The 17,514-nt window shown below is 48.2% G+C and overlaps 1 protein-coding gene across 2 annotated transcripts; it reads left to right on the top strand.

The window, feature by feature from the left end:
• Positions 1 to 6,910: 6,910 nt before the first annotated feature.
• LOC111857321 (ataxin 7-like 1) lies at positions 6,911 to 17,481 on the top strand. Of its 2 annotated transcripts, none has more exons than XM_072709978.1 (10): positions 6,911 to 6,990; positions 8,356 to 8,439; positions 9,989 to 10,190; positions 10,302 to 10,771; positions 11,798 to 11,880; positions 12,108 to 12,334; positions 12,692 to 12,866; positions 12,962 to 13,083; positions 13,310 to 14,018; positions 16,045 to 17,481. In XM_072709978.1, the coding sequence occupies exons 2-10, from the start codon at positions 8,424 to 8,426 to the stop codon at positions 16,333 to 16,335; spliced, it is 2,295 nt and encodes a 764-aa protein (XP_072566079.1). In that variant the 5' UTR covers positions 6,911 to 6,990; positions 8,356 to 8,423; the 3' UTR covers positions 16,336 to 17,481. The 2 variants fall into 2 exon arrangements, with proteins under 2 accessions (XP_072566079.1, XP_072566081.1); XM_072709980.1 differs by having other exon boundaries at positions 14,485 to 16,186.
• Positions 17,482 to 17,514: the final 33 nt, after the last annotated feature.

Genomic DNA, 17,514 nt, shown 5'->3' with positions numbered 1-17,514 from the left:
GACGGTGTGGGATAAACGGCCCTTTGTCTTTCTGTTTATCTTGTGACTTGAGCGATCGGTGTTTGTCTTCCTGATGGTGTTGAGAGAACAAATGCGATATTATCTCCAGGAGAAAATGCCCCAGTATGGCTCTGTCCTGCTGCCAGAGCAATAGGCCTGTCCTTGACAGTGTTGCCTCAGCCTCTGATTTGCTCTGTAATTAGCTGTTCGGTCTCATACCACCAGTGTTATCTTTAAGCTTAAAGGCATTGTCTCTGGATGCAAGGTACTACCTCTAGCTCAGCCTCTTCCAAGGATGAAACAGGACCTTCCTTAAGCATGGGCATGCTCTAGGTCTGGCCGTCTCCCTGAATAATGAGTGTACATTGTCTGTGGCTGAGCTGTGATCTCCATGTAGCGCCATCCAGTGGTGACACACGTCAGAGGTTTAAGTACAGATGCGAGGTACCATCTGTGTACGGATCTCAAAAGATCTCAACCAGGTTTTACTCCAGTGTTTCGCCCTCTTTCGCCAAACTGTGATTCAGAAGGAGGCATTTACATATGCTGTGCTTGTTTTCAGGCTTATGTTCGGTCCTCATGTATGTTGACATGCGCCACGCTGTTTAAACTTCACCACCATCCCTGGAAAACAACAGTGACTGTTTTTGACCACTAGAGGTCCCTGCAGCTTGTCGATTGTTCATTGTGGATCTACAGTACAACAAGCATATGTAAGGACAGCTACACTGTAGAGCACAAAAAAAACTGTATTCATAATGCTTCTTAAAGATTATTAATGCATGTCCTTAAACAAAAATGAAATTCAGGAGAATTGCAAAACCTTGGGGGTTTACTTAATGGATACTAAGAGCAAAGGATTGGCTGACAGTCATATATATACAGACACATTAAGGACACAGGTCAGTTTTCTCCCAGAGTCAAAGGCATCATGTCCAGGGATAGATGTCAAAAGTCTGGACACACCTGCTTTTATTGCTTTTGTCCCTATTTTAGCTGTTATTCACCTTATAGTAAAAGGCCACAAATCAATGAAGTAATGCATATCCAATATTGCAATGACCAAGAGAAGTATTCAACATCTCGAAATATTTTCAAATGTTAGACTCTTCAAAATGGCCCCCTTTTGCTTCGATGACAGCATTGCAGACTCTTGGCATTCATCTACGCAGCTTCCAGATGCAGCCCCCTGGATGCTTCTCCAACAGGCCTGAAGGAGTTTCCATGAGTTCTGGGCACAAGTTGGCTGCCTTGCTCTTACCCTTCGATCTCATCCAAAACCAGCTCTGTAGGGTTTAGGTCGGGGGACCGAGGGCTCATCTCTCCCAGCTGTCCATTTCTTTCCTAGTTCACAAGATAATATTTACTGCATAACCTCGAGGTGAGCTTAGGATCATTATCTTAATCTGATTTTCAGTACATCTATCTAGACTTTTGACTGGAACTGTATGTGACAAGACCCTCAGTCTGATTAGATTTTGAAACTATGTACCACTTGTCATCTGTTAATTCTACATAGTGAGTCTAATGCATCGGCTTGGATTAACACCAGAAGTGATGCATGTCAGGAAATTAACATCAGACGGGCCTCAGCAGCAGCACTGGGTATATACTGCCCCCTGCTGGAGGGAGGATGGAGTGAAGGCTCCTCTCAGGTGCAGCCAGAGACGAGACATGCTGAGGTCTTGGCCCAGGTCTAATGGGAGCGTGTCTGAGGGATGCCCTGTTACAGTCCCTCTGGGATCCAGGGCAACATGTGCAGAATTTCAAACATACACTTGGCCACTTAAATTAGCACACAGTGGGAATAATATAACTAATGTCGTTTGTTCAAGGCAGTGTTTATTAGACAAGGTCACAGTATGGTATGGAGACATAATCACAGGCAGAAATTACAGGCTGAACATCAGCAGGTTAGACCTCTGTGTCTGTGATCGGAAGGTTGCCTATTCGAATCCCGTACTCTGCAGAACTGTCACAGTACCAATGGGCTCTCGAACAAGGCCCTTAACCTCCTGAAAAAATGCTCCAGCGTGCCAGATAAAAGGTTGACCCTGTGCTCAGACGCCAAGCTTTGCTCTCACCCGTACCTGTGTGTGTATTTTCTCAAAGGATAGCAAGATGGCATATGTCACAAGAAGCATTCCAATGTACCTGCATTCGTACTTGTACAAATGGCAATTTCTTTATTTTAGGGATTAGTTTTTTCGCTGTTGTTTTTAGCTCTGGCCAAACTTGTTGGTTGTGATTTGGCGACACCTAGTGAGAAAACATGTGAAATTGATCAATCAGGGTTTGCCAATCCCTAATGTATAGTCAAATACCCATGGTCAAATTGGAAACGCTATCGTGTAAGTGGTGAGTAAACGGACAAGACTTTTCGGAGCATCTAAGACTAGTTTGCTATCACCATGTTTCGCAGGAAATAGTAAGAGTGATACTCTAGAGATGTACTATTAATGGAATGCGCCAGGTTATGTAAGTGTTTAAAAATATCAGATTAGACAGGTGTTAAAATGTGATCGTGATATAATTATTTTTGGCTTTCAAAAGCCTACAGCTGTACTTTTTGGAGAAGGTAGCGATCCCTAAATAAGCGTGACCCACTGAGCTTGAATGAGCCGAACGCGCTCGTCGTCAGACAGCGAGCGAAAACGAAATTTGACGAAAATGACGTCAGAAGCCTCGCAGGTCCCGTGTCGCTGGCTATGAAGGAAAGCAAAAAAAAAAAAAAGAAAAAAAAAACCAACAAGAAGGAAGAGCAATGGCGACATTGGATCGGAAACTACCCAGTCCGGATAGGCTCCTGTGCAAGCGCTTGTCTACGTATACCAACGCAACTGAAATATACGGCTCTGACAGTAAGGACGCGTCTTGATGATCCCCGGATCTCATTCAGATTGTGCACTTTATTCCTACGGAGTTGTTGAACTGAGATTGGCATAATGCGCTGTACGGCTTACGGGTGCATGGCATGCATCTCTCTACTAACTGAAACGCACAGCGGTAACGCCGATAAGGGAGCTTACGGACTTGGGGGGTTTATGCACTCGCCGGACAGGCTTGACATCAAACATAAAATGCATGTTGCGGCGCCCTTGTGCAGTTTTTTTTTTTTTTTTTTTGCTGCCGAGACGCGCTATTTCCGTCACTGTGTCGTAGCTCGGAGTGTCACTGTGTTTCCGCGCACACACTTTGATGAGTTCCCCTAGCTCGCCCACTTTTGCCCACTTTTCCCTTGTGCGGGGTCGGAGGAGGCGTGCGTGATCGTCGCTGTCATGTTCACCTTCAGTTCAAATTAAATTTCTTTCCCTTCCTTAAAAGTGTGCACCCCACTCCTGACGTCTGTTTTGGCACTCTTCCCTCCAGATGTCTATGTGGGACGTGATGTACACACCAGAAAAGCAATGATACTCATTGATCACGGTGAGTATTGTTTTTGGGTAGTTGCGGTATTGCAGTCACGTACAGCAGGTCAACGCTCATCTCTGTCATCGCTCGAAGCCGCGGTGTGATTAACAACCGACGCGGCGCTCACACTTTCCGGCGCTGTCACAGCAGGCTGTCCTGCGCACTGACAACACGGGGCATCCTCACAGGGAATTAACTGTTTTTCCAACCCCCGGATCAAAAGAAACCCGTCGTAATTAACAGTACGTTCCTTTTCACAGTATCTTGAGGATTAAACCTGTAGTACAAATTAAGTTTAAAAAAAAAAAAAAAAAACTCCTAACTGGGCTCGCTGTAATGAAAGTGTACCTTAAATGAGAATATAATTAAAAACCGCATGATACATGGATTTTAAAACACGCCACTGCAGACCAATACAGCCCTTTGCGTTTTTAAGCAGGGTTTCTGGGAATACTACAATGTTGTTGTTTAACATGTTTTGATCCACGGTTTTTCTTGTGAAGACTGTATTATATAGAAATGAAAAGTTAGTCGGAGCGACTTGCCTGCAATAAGCAAGATCTGCTTGCATCTACTTTTGGAATGATGTGTGTGTTTCTGTGTGTGTCTGTCTGTGTGTGTGTGTCTGTCTGCATCTCTCTGTGTGTGTCTGTCTGTCTCTGTGTGTGTCTGTACGCCAGACTAATTGTTTTGCTGCAGGAATTTGACGAGCATCTGACTTAATATTCTTTATTTTCCTTCTGTACATCAGTAGATAGTAAATCTGACTCGCACCTTCCAGTTAATAACGTGTAACAGAATTAGACAGTAGAAAACAAAAAGTAACCAATATGTGAAATAACGAAAATAAATTGCTGAAATAAAAATGTAGCTGAATTAAGTAAGTGCAACGGGCCCTTAACTCGGCGTGCTGTCGTGCCGCTGGCTCTACCCGGTAGATGAAGCGCGAGTAGCAGTTGCTCACGACACCGGCCCGAGCTGTGATTACTCATCGCCGCTTTACTTATGTGGGCGATGAGTGACTCACGGCGACACCCGTGTCACGATCGGGTCGCCGGTGCGAGGATTTCGGCGCTGCGAGTCACGCAGCATCCGCCTGCTGTCGGCAAGTGAGGAGGGTGGAAAGGCGGCAGAGCAGCGCATTAAATAGCGGCGGAGCACCGGCTTTTACAGAAGTTATGCTTTGTGGTCTGATCCAATATTCACTACACAGCAATATTACATCATTTCTCGCGAACGCAGGGACCCCTCCATATTTATCCTGCGTAATTGTTTTTTTTCAACAGACTGTCCTGTTTATTTGTAGTTGTTTGTGTTGTCAAAGTAGCATGACTAGGCCATGTGCTAATTTTCCGCTTCTTACTGAAATTAGATCCACTTTAATTGTGTGTATTTTTTTTTCGTTTTGTATTACTGAAAATAACTAATTAAAGTTATTGCTAGTTATCGGCTTGTGGGACCTTGTATTAATCCCCGTTAAATATTTTGCCCGTGATGTTTTCAAGATGTTGACCAGATTGGGCTTATTTTTTATTCAGTTTTATGACATCATTAGGATTTATTTGCGAAAAGCAGTTCTTTAACAAATTATAAAGTCCTGCTAATGGTGCAATCATTTTATTATGATGTTTGGCAGCTGCCACATCGGAACAATACGTATCGTATCAAAAGAAACACAGCCTTTGCCTACTGTTATGGGTAACCGCGTATGTTTATAGTGCGACTTAAACTGGCACTTTCTCCCGTGATCTGTTTCGAGCGTCTGGGAATTTATCGCCGGATTCTTCCAGAACAGCCGGGTTACAAAACTACTCCAGCTTATTTCAAAATGCGCCATCTCAGCATTCTTGGTGACGGACGCCTTTCCTGGGGTGGAGGAGTCGGTGTCCACGATGTGTCAGCGAGGTCGCGCTTTGACCGTCCCGGCGGGGCCCATTGCGGCGCATTTTGAGGTCGTTCTGGCCGCGTCGCCCCTTTGGCAGGGAGGCGCTGTAATACGTGACCCTCTGTGCTTATTTGCATTGGCAAACGCGTAGGAAATATCACTCATTCTTCCGAGCAGCAGCGGAGCCCTTGGTGTTTTGTAAGCGCATCTTTGTGGATCGCAGGTCTCAGCGGCCGGCTGATGGGGGGCAGCAGACGCTCCGCGTCTCTGAGCGCATGTTGGGCTGGAGGTTTCCTTCCCGAAGCGCTGACGAGCATGGATCTCCCCTTAGAGGTTATATGGAGGGATGACCTGATTACGAGGGACAAGGATTTACGATGATTACGGTGAAAAGAAGACGGTCACATGTCAGCAGCGCAAAGCTCTGAAGTGTAGCGTACCGTGCTGGGAAACCTGGAGAACCTGGTCGTCCCTCCACTAGGCCGTCTTTTGCATGCAGAAGTCCGATTGTCTTGTCATTTTCAGATTGTCTCCCTCACTAAATTTGCCAGATAACTAGAGGGCCACGGCAGGTACGCTGAAGTTGCTGTGAGTGCAGCCTCTCCAAGCGCAGCTAACGCAGCACCGTCCATGCAATTTTAGGTAATCCGTTGTGTTTATAAGTTTCATATGTTTCATACGTATGACGTTTCACACATACTTGCATACATATTTTGCACGTTTGCAAAAGACAATTCGGTTTCCTAATAAATACTTTTTTTTTTTAATTAAGTAATTAAGGTCGCGCTGTAGAATTACGACTCTGGAGGTTCGAATCCTTCTGCTGTTTTTTTTATGGGTTGCTTCTGTTTTCCTGCAGTCCAAAGACCTGCCTTTAGGTTAATGAGCATCTCTAAATTGCGTGACTGCGAGTTGCTGTTCGGGCGTCCCGTGATGGCCTGGCACCCCGTCTATGGTCCAGCGGACCACTTCCGTGTACCCGGTGCTGTCTGGGATGCGCTCCAGGCTCCACCATGAGTAGTTTGAAGATGGATGGATTTATAAAGAAAGTCCTTTCACATAATTTGTCTTGTAAACATTGATTTGCACCTAGACGTAGTATTTATTTGAGCAGATTTTATTGCTCAAATTATTATTTTATTTTTCTGTCTTATCAAGGTGAATTGAGTGAAAACAAGTTAGAACAGAATCTGAAAAGGTTCTCCCCACGTATGCTCAGGATGGCGATCGTGGTTTTAGTCATTCTGTCTTACGAGCTTTCAGTGATCTGCACGTTGATTCTTTATTTTGCATGTGTTGAACCTACTGTTCATTCTTTTACAGCTAATGGTATTGGTTAATGTCTTGTTATTCTGTTTGATCTTTTCTTGTTATTGTTGTAATCACTTATTTTTATTCTGCGTGTGAAATTGCTGTTCTTTTCATGATAATTTTACCAAGTTCTAAGTTGCTGTTCTTTTCGTGATCATTTTGGTGGGTTCTAGGTTGCTGTTCTTTTCATGATCATCTTAGCGGGTTCTAGGTTGCTGTTCATGCTTCTGGCGGCCCCACCGTCCCTCCCAGGTGTCCGGTTCCGAGCTCAGTGCCGCTCCGCTTCTTCTCTTGCAGACTCGTCTTTCTGTGGCCAGATGATGGTTTCCGTCTCGTTTTATGCAACCCAGTCATCAAACCTCAGGGTTTCCAGACATATTGTGGTGAGTTTCATTTCATTTCATTTTGCTTTTTTGTTTGTCTTTAGGTTGCGGTATCTTGTTTTCACTGAGACAGCTTTATACTTAAATTAATCTGGAGACAAACTGAAATGCATCTATGTATGCCTTTAGATGATGAAAACAGACGGACGCTGTTTGAGATGTCTGGGGTGACCTTTTAATTTCCTGTCAAATCCCAGGAGAACCTGAAGCTCAGGTGACTTTGATCCAAGACGTAGCTTCAGATTGAGGCAGAAATACCCCACAGCTCTGTTGTAGCACCTGCGGGGGCTGCAGTGAAGATCTTCTCTAAAGACTCACAATCCAGGCCAAGGCTCATATGACCACATGAGTAGTTCTAGACTCCTGGTCAGCTGGTGTTTGTTCCCTCAGCCGAGAGGCTTGACCCCCCTCACATGAGCGTCTCCGGCCCCTTGGCCTCCCAGCCTTCAGGATGGTGCCATACGGAGTCCTTCACTGGCGCGCGCCGTGTGAAAGTTTTAATTTTGTTTCTTCTGGGTTCAGTTGCATTGGCTGATGTTTCGATTGGGATGTTCGCGGGCTTTTACGCCGCTGTGTTGTGGTTGCTGGCCAGACGCCATCCGGATACGTGTGAAGGCTTTTGACGCAGCCGACTGAGCTGAGCCTCAGCTCAGCTCAAACGAAACTGCCGAAACTGCTCGACAGAGACATTTTCCTGTTTGTTCCTCTATTTACTTAATACACGAAAAGCCAAGCTTATGTGTCGCTGTGCTGCCGGTTCTGTCACAGGTTAGGTTCGCATGTTTTGTGGCTGTTTGCCGTCTGAGGTACAGTAAGAGTAACATTTTACAGCTTCTTCCTGGCAGCCAAATTAGCGTTAACTGTTTGTGACCTACTTTTCTCAGATAAAACATGACGGTGCCCAGTTTAGCTGTGACTGGCAGGTGACATCAAAGAATGCCCGGTGTCTGACTCAAAATGGCACCGTGATCCTCTCGGCTTGTTTACATGGGATTTGAGTGTTTTATTTAATTTATTTTTTGTTTGACAAGTCCCCTCTCGTGTGTATGGATACTGAGGGTAGTCCCGGCAGCCAGTTCTGACACGCTGAGGCTCGAGACTCTGGCAGAGATATTGGGCCACGGTGATTGAAGCAATAAGGACAAAAGCATTTTGGAGGCCCGAGCCGAGTGTTTAGCATTGGTAGCGAAGGACGGAGCTCATGGCGACTTGGCCGCCTGACACACTGCAGTCCGTAGCAAATATTATCCTGGCGTGGAGTTCAGGATCTCTGTTGCGGGACAAAGTCTGAGTCCTCAGCGGATGCTTTTTTTCCGTGATGCAGAGTGGCGTTCGGGTTTCTGACCCTCCACTTCGGACCCACAGGTGGCTGGGGAATAGCTGTGCGGAGACCAGAGCGGACGCCCCCCCCCCCTTCCCTCCCACCTCACGCCATGCACAACAGGAACCGTAAGTCACGTGGCTGTTCTCTCCGCCAATCCCTGCAGGCTGCCGCTGCCGCTGCTGTTCGGCAGAATCCGTCAGCTAAACCTGGATAACTTGTCCTGTGCATCTTCTTGACTTATGATGGTCTTGTGTATCATCAGTCGCCATGGAAACTACCACTGCCTTTCAACTCCGTTGACTTGGGCAGAAGTCATTTCCCTTCCCTGATGTCAGGAGTCAGTACACTTTTATAACGTTACAGAATTATCAGCAATGATTAAATGCTCATGGAAGCTTCACTTGCACAAAAATATCCTGAAAGCACAAGGAAACCTGAGGGAGATAACTCAGGGAGATAACCAATCAGATCATAAAGGAGCTGGGTCCAAGCAACTAGACGAGGCGGGACCATCTGATTGGTTGGTCCCACCTCCTCTAATTGTCTGATTGATTCAGAGAGATAACCAATCATTGTTCGTTCTGCCCTCAAAATATTTTTGTGTAAGTAAAACTCCCATGAGCTGACTTTATACGGTGTGTTTTCATTTTCGTTCATGTTTTGTTTTTATGTATCCAGATATTTGCATTTTATGTTTAGGTTTGAGTATTCTGAAATGATCTGGTCAGTGAAGCAGTCAATGATCCTACTCTCTGCAATGCGATATTGATTGGCGGGTCTGACGCTCCTCCATCGCCTATCGCCCATCGCTCTTCCTTTTCCTGTGTATAAGGGCGTGATGAAACTGTTCTGTGCCTGAAGGGAAGAGGACGTTGTCTGCGGCTAACAGATTTCCATATATTTTCTCTAGTCAGTCAGTCAGTTATTAGCTAGTCAAGGTCTAACGAAAGCCCGGGCTTGGAATTTGTTCCCCTTCAGGTTCTGTTCTTGGTATTAAGGCTCTGGTTCTAATAGCAGCGGGCTGATGGAAACCCTCCAGCGGCTCACGGCTGGACTTGCCTTATCTATCAATCAATCAACCAACCAATCAACCAATCAATCAATTAATGTTGGTTAATTATTATAGATTTTTAGCCAACAGAAATAAAGTAGAAACAAGAGGCTTACAAATGAGCCAGCGAGGATGGAGCTCACAAAGAATTTGCCGGTCTATCATTCCTGTCTGGGGGGCGGGGGGGCAGGGGGTCATGGCACGGGAGGGAGCCACAGAACTGCTGCCCTAGGCTTACATTAGGAGAGAACCTGGGCTGCTTGTATACTCCACCTGCCATTTATGTGTGGGAGGTGTGTAAGTGCTGGAGGTCATGTGATACGCACAGTCAGTGACAGCTGGGGAGAGGGGTGGGGTGGCACTGCCCATTTTCATTGGCTGTGAGAGCTGTCAATCATAGAATGCAGAATGCCTGTATGCCATGCAATTCCAATTTTAGTAGTACCCAGAATTGTATGAATACACAAATAATTGCTATAATTATTGTGTGATTTTAGAAACTACAGTGTTTTTTATGATGTGCTTGTCAGGCACTCTGATGCCCCCCCCCCCCCCCCCAGGGGGCACATAGCCCCCCTGTAGCTCTGAGTGCTTCTAAATGGCGGTGTTTATGTGGCTTTCAGAGCGCAGATATGACTCCCCTTCTGAGCCCGGGGCCCCTTCCAGGGCCCCGCAGGGCCCGGACAGGAACAGGGGGGCGCCTTCGCAGAAGACCGGTGCCACCCCACACAAGGCGGCGCGGGCACCCAGGGAGCACCCCCACAGCGCGTTCGGCAGGGCCACCCACGCCGTGTACCCCCCCAAAGCCTCCCGCGGCAAGCCCTGGTGGGTGCCACTACTCTGCCCCCTACTGGTTGCTGGCGGACAAGCTGTCTTGCTACATTTGCTGGAAAAGACTTTAATGGCCGCCTCCCATTTCTTCCTCCTGTCCCCCAGTATGTCCGTCCCGGTCGTGAGTCTGGAGAAGATGCCCGGCCTGGGGAGAGCAGAAGGAGGCCATGTGCGTCTCAGCTGCACACCTCCCTCCTCCTCCTCCTCTTCCTCCTCTTCTTTGTATTCTCCGCCACCCCAACCGGCATCCCAAAGGTCTCAGGAGAGACTCGTGAATGGCAAAGGCCCGGCTCCTCCCCCTGTCCAGTTTGAACAGAGAAACGAAGCTCCGCCCTCTCCCTATGATTGGTGGCCAAGCTCTTCCCCCTCTGTGATGGACAGGCAAGCAAGGCCGCATGCTCCACCCTCTCCCTATGATTGGTGGCCAAGCTCTTCCCCCTCTGTGATGGACAGGCAAACAAGACCGCATGCTCCGCCCTCTCCCATGCACAAGCGAGCCAGTGCCTCTCTCTCAGTGCTGGACAGAAAGACCCAAAATGGCACAGAGGGCAGTAAAACGTATAAAAGGCTATCAGGTGAGATCTTACTATTCTCTTCTCCCTCGTATTTAATTCAGCATCATTACCACAAATTTATTTCAGGTACTTTGCGTGACAAAATGTATTAATGTAACACAGATGAGATGATAGCAATGGGTGCTATCTTTAGGGTTCTGCAGACCGGAGGCCCACGGAACCCTAAGCGTACCGCTCGGTGTCTGTCCTTCTGCTGTCTTATCGCTTCCCTCTTTGTTTTATTGCTGATATCTGTGCTGGAGGAAAGATGCCGCAGCCGTTCAGCTGGGGTTCTGTGGGTTCTGCGGGTTCTGACAGGTGTTGTGGCTTTTGAGTTTCGCGTGTTCTGGGGGTTCCTCGGATTCTGAGGCTTCCTGGGTTCTGAGGTTCCTCCCACACGGATAAATCAGCCCGCCCGTCGTTCAGCAGTCGCCTGGCTCTGTGACTTTGCCACCTGTCGGCCTCTGAGTCTCGTCATCTCTGTGCCGGTTCCCCATCTCACTGATGACACCATATCCAGCAGCTTCAGCCGTGGAGAGTAGAATATCTCACATTAATGTGCTTAGACTCAATCATTTATGTATTTAAAAATTATTTTTACAGACTCTGCCAAGGTTGTTGCTGGAGATCCTGAATTGTTTACAGTCTTATATGTGTGATTCATACATTTTAACCGAAATAGTTCTGATGTAGAGTCCCGCTCACACAGGTCTGTTTGGCAGGTCATGTGCACGGCTCCTTGACCACAGCGCCCCCGCTGTTCGATTATTCATCTGGTTCTGTGGCCCCCTCCTCTGGGGCCCCCCTCCCCCGCCCAAAACACTGCGAAAGGTCAGCTGACTCAGCTGCGCTGATTCCGCTGGAATTGGTGGGCTGGTTTCCAAGGAAACGAGCATTGCATTGCTCTTGGGGGCTGAAGACAGATATATTGAATATGTCGTGCGCGTGGAAACGGTCAGGGGCGAAAATGCGGTTTGATGCAGCATAAAATGGCTGGGAATCGACATAGCTAAGCCCACTCTGACCCTTTCTTCTCCACCGATAAAGGGAGGGTTTTTGATCCTGACAAGCACTGCGGCGTCCTGGATCCAGAGAGCAACAGGCCGTGTACACGATCACTGACCTGCAAGGTGCGCCGTCTCCCGCACTGCCTATTAAATCCCACACAGGGCGTAGGGCAGCGGACGTGTCCCTTTAAGAGGGCAGCCAGATCTCACAGTGGACATTAGGATGTTTTGAAGTATCATGTGGACATTTCAGATGGTTCTGATCTTCAGATAACATTTATATTTGGATGACAGCTGGAGCAAGAGTGTTTTTTTTTTTTTTTAACGCTAACTCTGCGGCGTGTCTTCAGACGCACTCCCTGACTCATCGGAGGGCAGTGCCGGGCCGGAGGAAGCTGTTCGACACCCTGCTGGCTGAGCACAAGGGCCGAGCCAAGGAGAAGGACAGGGGCTGTAAACGGGAGCCTCCGGCAGGCCGCGGCCGCCTGTCGCCCGAACCCGGGCCTGCAGATCACCCCAACGGCAATGACACCAGGTCTCCTCTAAAAACCAGACTGGCCAGCTTATGTGTGCCGAGGTATGAATTTTAAGGCCGGGGAAATGTGACAGAGTAATGTGAGTAATGTGACAAAATGTAATGTGGCATAACAAAAACAAATGTGTTACACATTCATGCCTCTAGGGGGAGCTCCACCACTCAGCAAAGTTCAATTTAGTGTATCCATTTAATTTTTTCAAATCTTTATTTTTGACTTTATTGATTATTAATTTTTCCTGTCTGAATACCCTTGTATTCTTAAGTAGCAACCTATCAACACTTTTTCTATGTCAATTTAAAATATTTGAGTTTTTGTACACTAGAAAATGATCTTTTTTGAACAATATTTTACAGAAATGCTTGTGCTTGGTGCTAAACTGCTTGGTGTCTGTCCAGGCTGCCTGCGGGGGGCGCCGTGGGAATGTTCTCTTGCCCAGGTCCACCTCTAGCACCTGCGCCTCCCTGCCTCGGGGCAGAAGGGTGTAACCGGCTGTCCAGCGATGAGACTGAGGGTGATGGCGAGGCCCCTGAGGGCCCCGAAGGGCCCGACTGCCATCCACGGCCCTTGGCGGTGAGTTTTGGGAGCGTCCCAGGCAAGATGGGGGCTGTAGGGTATCCACCCCCCTCCATCCGCCTCCTAACCCTGCCGGTCGTCTTGTCCCCCAGTGCTGTGCGTTCGGGGCCCGGCTGGTGGGTCCTGGGGGCTACGCGTTTGACCGGCGCTGGGACCGGCTGAGGGCGGTGCTGCAGCGAATGGTGGAGAAACACATCAGCTCACAGATGTGGAAGTGAGTGACACTAATTAAATGTCCAGCAGGTGGCGTGGTGTTTAGGGACACAGAAACCTTTCAGATGTTGACTGTCCCTGACTATATAGTTGGAGAGAGATATTTAATATTCAGTACATATCTTTGGGAAATGGTGACTCTTTTTCGGTAAAAACACCATCCATCCTGCTGCCTTTAATTTTCCTTAAACGTGTGAATCGAGGATTAATTGCAGCTCTACTTTCAGGAAGATTCCACTGGCTCTCGACAGCCCCGTGTCGCTGTCTGGGCCCCCGCAGTGCCCCCCTGCCAGCCCGGTCTTCCCGCCCCTGTCAACCCCCCCCCTCTTGCCCCCAGCCAGATTCGCTTCGCCACCAGATGGAGCCCCTGTGCTGGGCTACCCTGCCCCCTTCTCGCATGCCACTGGTGGTGGACGGGGAATCTTCGGCATCCTGGACACATCCCCCACCCCGCCGGGCCTGGATCCCCCCCTCTCGTCTCTGGGCAGACAGGCCAAGGTGAAGCCTGGGAGGTGCAGACAACCTCATGGCTCAGCACCCGGGGCTCTGGGCGAGGCGGTAGGGGGACGGAAGAGGAGGGCCCCACCCACTTCAGTGTCCACCTCCACAACAGTTTCCGCATTGCCCCACTGCATCCCCCTCCCCACCCTTGCCAGTAACGGGACACCCCCCCTCAGTGCCAAACCTGAGTTCTCCGGGCGCGTGGAAGGAGACTGCAAAGGCGCCCATGTGCCCGGTTTCCACACTCCCTTAGAGGGTGACACCTGCTCACCCCGCGGCCATTCTGCCGAGTCGAGGAAGCGGAAGGGCTGCGTCACCTACACAAGACCCAGCAAGGTACCCAAGCTGCCACAGGTCGCCAGCATCTTCCGGAAGAGTGGTGCCGGCCTCCTGCCAGCGGTCCCCGAACCCCAGCTCCCTGCGTTCCCTCGACAGGTGAGCAGGCGCCCCCTGGGGGATGGTTGGGGGGGTACAGGATCTGGCAGAATACCTTTGGGCACACTTAGCTCGGAAGGCTCCGTAAAAGACACAGCCGTGTAAATTTGGATGTATGTATGTAGCTCATGGTTTATGAGAGCCGCTGCTCAAGCACCTCACAGCCGCGTTGTCTTGTCCCGCACGCTGTCGATGCACAGGGTTCGGGTTTAACTGTCACACATGTTGTGAGGAACACAGTGAAATTCTTGTGCCGCACTTGCAGGGGGGACATGGGGGGACAGCATGACACACAGCAGTGCAATAAAAGACGAGACAGGAACAATGGGAACAATGGGAATACAGGGAACAATAAGTATACACCACATATTGTCCATACACTCTCCTGTCTGGCGGTATTCATGGTCTCTAGTGATGGCGCCCCCTAGGGGCTTCATTGACCGCCTGTGCCTTTTGCGGTCCACAGCCGAAGATTCAGCACTGACGGGCCGCGTGTAACGGGCCACTGTGTCCTGGAGTGGCGACTGTCGTCGCTGAAGGATTGGAGGCTGTTCGGGGTGTTCGCGTGGGCCTGTGCGGATGACTCGCTTTCCGGAAGGTTCCGTGTCTCCGTCCAACAGCTCCTCCCACACGTCGCCTACCCCGGCCTCTCTCCATTCTTTTGTCAACTTCCGCCTTTTCCTGGACACGGAGATGCCGTCTCGGAATCGCCTGGAATGCGGCTCCAGAGGAAACGCTCCAGTTTGGATCGGCACCAAAGTGGCCCGTTTCCGCTCGCGCTGGTTAGGCAACTTCAGACATTCACAGTCCTCGCCTGCAAAACTTCAGCCGGTTTCCGCGTCGACGTGAAACTTCACGCATTTCATCCGGACGTCTGACATTTACAAAATCCACTCCGGTTTCCGTGTTTTCGTTTTTTAGTGGAAGTTGTTGCTTGTTGCCAGGAAGGATGTCGTTTATCAGTGGGATTTTCCTACATGGAGGACTAACATTTGCTGTCATTTTGGCCTGTCTACCTGCGGCAGGCGCTGACCGACTCTTGTGCTCCCCCTGCAGGACAGTGTTAAAAGTGCACTTAGCTTCATGCCTTGACAGTAATCAGGCTGGAGGATCTAAACCTTCTGAGCGTCGAACCAAGGGAATTTTGTTACGCGAGTGTCTTTTTGCAAGCTGCGCTTTAATATTTGACGAAGTCATACTCTTACTGTTTGTTTTACATATTGCGAGTAAGACAAAGTTGAGAAGTTCGAAATTGTCAGGTTGGTTTTGTATGTCAGTTTCTTTCTAGCTGACCAGCTTCATGCTGCGACTGCTTAAAAATCCCTTTTTCAAGCTAAAAGCAATGTCGTAGTGTGGCTGTCGAGAGATAGAATTTATCTTTTGTTATTTTTGTATTTATTAATATTCTGTGGTTAAGGACTTGAAGGTTCCCAGTCAGATGAGCACCGTGAAATTCTGAGTAGGCTGTGAGTCCTGGAATGGACGACATTAATGGGCCCACTGTGGTAAACTTAGTAGAACTTCCTTGATGTCTGTGGCAGCTGAATTGACTTTGCTAAGCTGTGATTCCCCCCTCCCACGTCTTGGACCAGGCCGTTACCATGACACCCTCTCCCCCAATAGCATCACAGGCTCAGGCAGACTGTATGCCATGCCCTGTGCCCCCTCCCCTGGCGTCGTTAACTTTCATGAGGCCGCTTTTACGGCTTCCTCCTGTCACAGGTACGTCCCCTGCGCTTGGGCACCCCTTCTGGTAACAGGTGGCACTGCACAGATGTGCGCAGATGGCCGGCGAATTCTGGTCCGGTCCCACGGTCGCGGTTTAATTCCACATAGGCAGCATCATTTTGTTAAATCCTGGGCGTATGATACCAGCTGGATTGCTTGAATGCACTTTCTGTCCCGTTTCAGGAACATTTTTATTTATTTCAGTATTTAAAAGCAATTGCTTCAAACAGCCATAGCTGATAGGACTAACAAACCAGGCATTGTGTGATTTTTTTTTTCCTGATTGTCCTGCTACAAGAGGCCCCAGCATTGCCTGCGTTCCTGTGAGGGAGGCATGAGATTGGTGACAGGTCTCTCCCAGCCTTGGGACTCTGCTGCCCCCTGTAGAAACTCCTTCAGTCCTCCTCAGCTGTCACTCCTGGACGACCTTCTGCCCAGAGATCCTGCCTGTTGGGTCACGGTTGATCTCCTGTCTCAGCACTGGCGTCAAAACCCAAGTCCGATGGCCCCTCTGATGCCTGTTTGCCGATGCTCCTGTGGTTTTGAGCTGGGATCTTCGGTCACCGTAACCAGATTTTCTTCATGTTAACATTTTCCATGCAACAGTAAGTGATATGGTTAAAATAGTTATGCTTCTCATTAATAGCAACAAGCAATTTAACGATTTACTTCAATTGTTTAAGACCGTAATGTTCACAGATGATCCCACATCTCTACCATAGCGGGTTTCACTTCCTAATCGTGGCATCCAGTGTTTGAAGGTAAAATTGACCATAAAATCATAACCCACACAAATGCACAGACGGTAACATGTGCTCCTCAGGTAGCTTTTTGGATTATTAATCCCAATCCGTTTCGCTGGAAGGATTTGACACAGGGCTGACTGCTTCCTTCTTTCATGGACTCCCTGGGATTATGGGATGTTTTCCATGCCTAGAAAGGCCCAAGGCTTCCTTTAAGGTCTGACCGTAAGTCTCGTCCCTCCCAAAAGGGCCCCACTTTGTTAATGGACACTGGTACCACCAGCCCTTACAGAAACAGATTAGTAATGAATTTTTGTAACATTCGGTAACTGAATTCAAGCCTTTACAGTCAGGTGACTTTCCTTTCAGACTCAAACCACTGGCAGTTGGCAGCTAAGGAGATCGCATTTGAAATACTGCTCCCAGTGTTCAGTCCCGGTCCTACACTCTGTATGAAGTGTTTAAAAATGCCTTATTTTTGTATTCATTGTAAACAGTGCTGACCAAATTTTGTAGCTAAGAGTTATTTGATTTGTGGGAATTCTTATGCAGAGACGCTGTCTCAGACTTGCCTTTTACACATTTTCAAACGAGACTTAAAAATATAACTTACGGTATTATTAAAGGAAACCTACATTTTTGAGGTCTGATTCAATTTAGGTTTGTATCTTTCACTATCTTACGTTACCTGTTAAATGTCCAGAAGCTGATAACGGCTGGGTGCTGAAAAAAATCGAAATCACTTTTAGTACGACTGCTGTCCCCTTTAAGAAAATCTGCATTAAATTGCTCCCAAATAGCTTGAGTGATGTGTGTAGATACCCTGAGGTGTGGTCAACAAAAGCAGCATGAGAGGAATACAGCGATTGTGGGATTCAGAGTGTTATAAATGAAGGAATTAAAGAGATAGTGCCACGAAACATCACCCGAGAAAAGGCGGTGACTTCCTGTTTGTTTTGTACCTGGCTTTGTAAATAAAAAATAATAATTTATATGTTTGTAAGAAATCAGTGTCTTGTGTCATC

Source organism: Paramormyrops kingsleyae, chromosome 3 (genome assembly GCF_048594095.1).
Source record: "Paramormyrops kingsleyae isolate MSU_618 chromosome 3, PKINGS_0.4, whole genome shotgun sequence".
NCBI lineage: Eukaryota > Metazoa > Chordata > Actinopteri > Osteoglossiformes > Mormyridae > Paramormyrops > Paramormyrops kingsleyae.
This window is presented reverse-complemented; position numbering and strand designations above follow the sequence as displayed.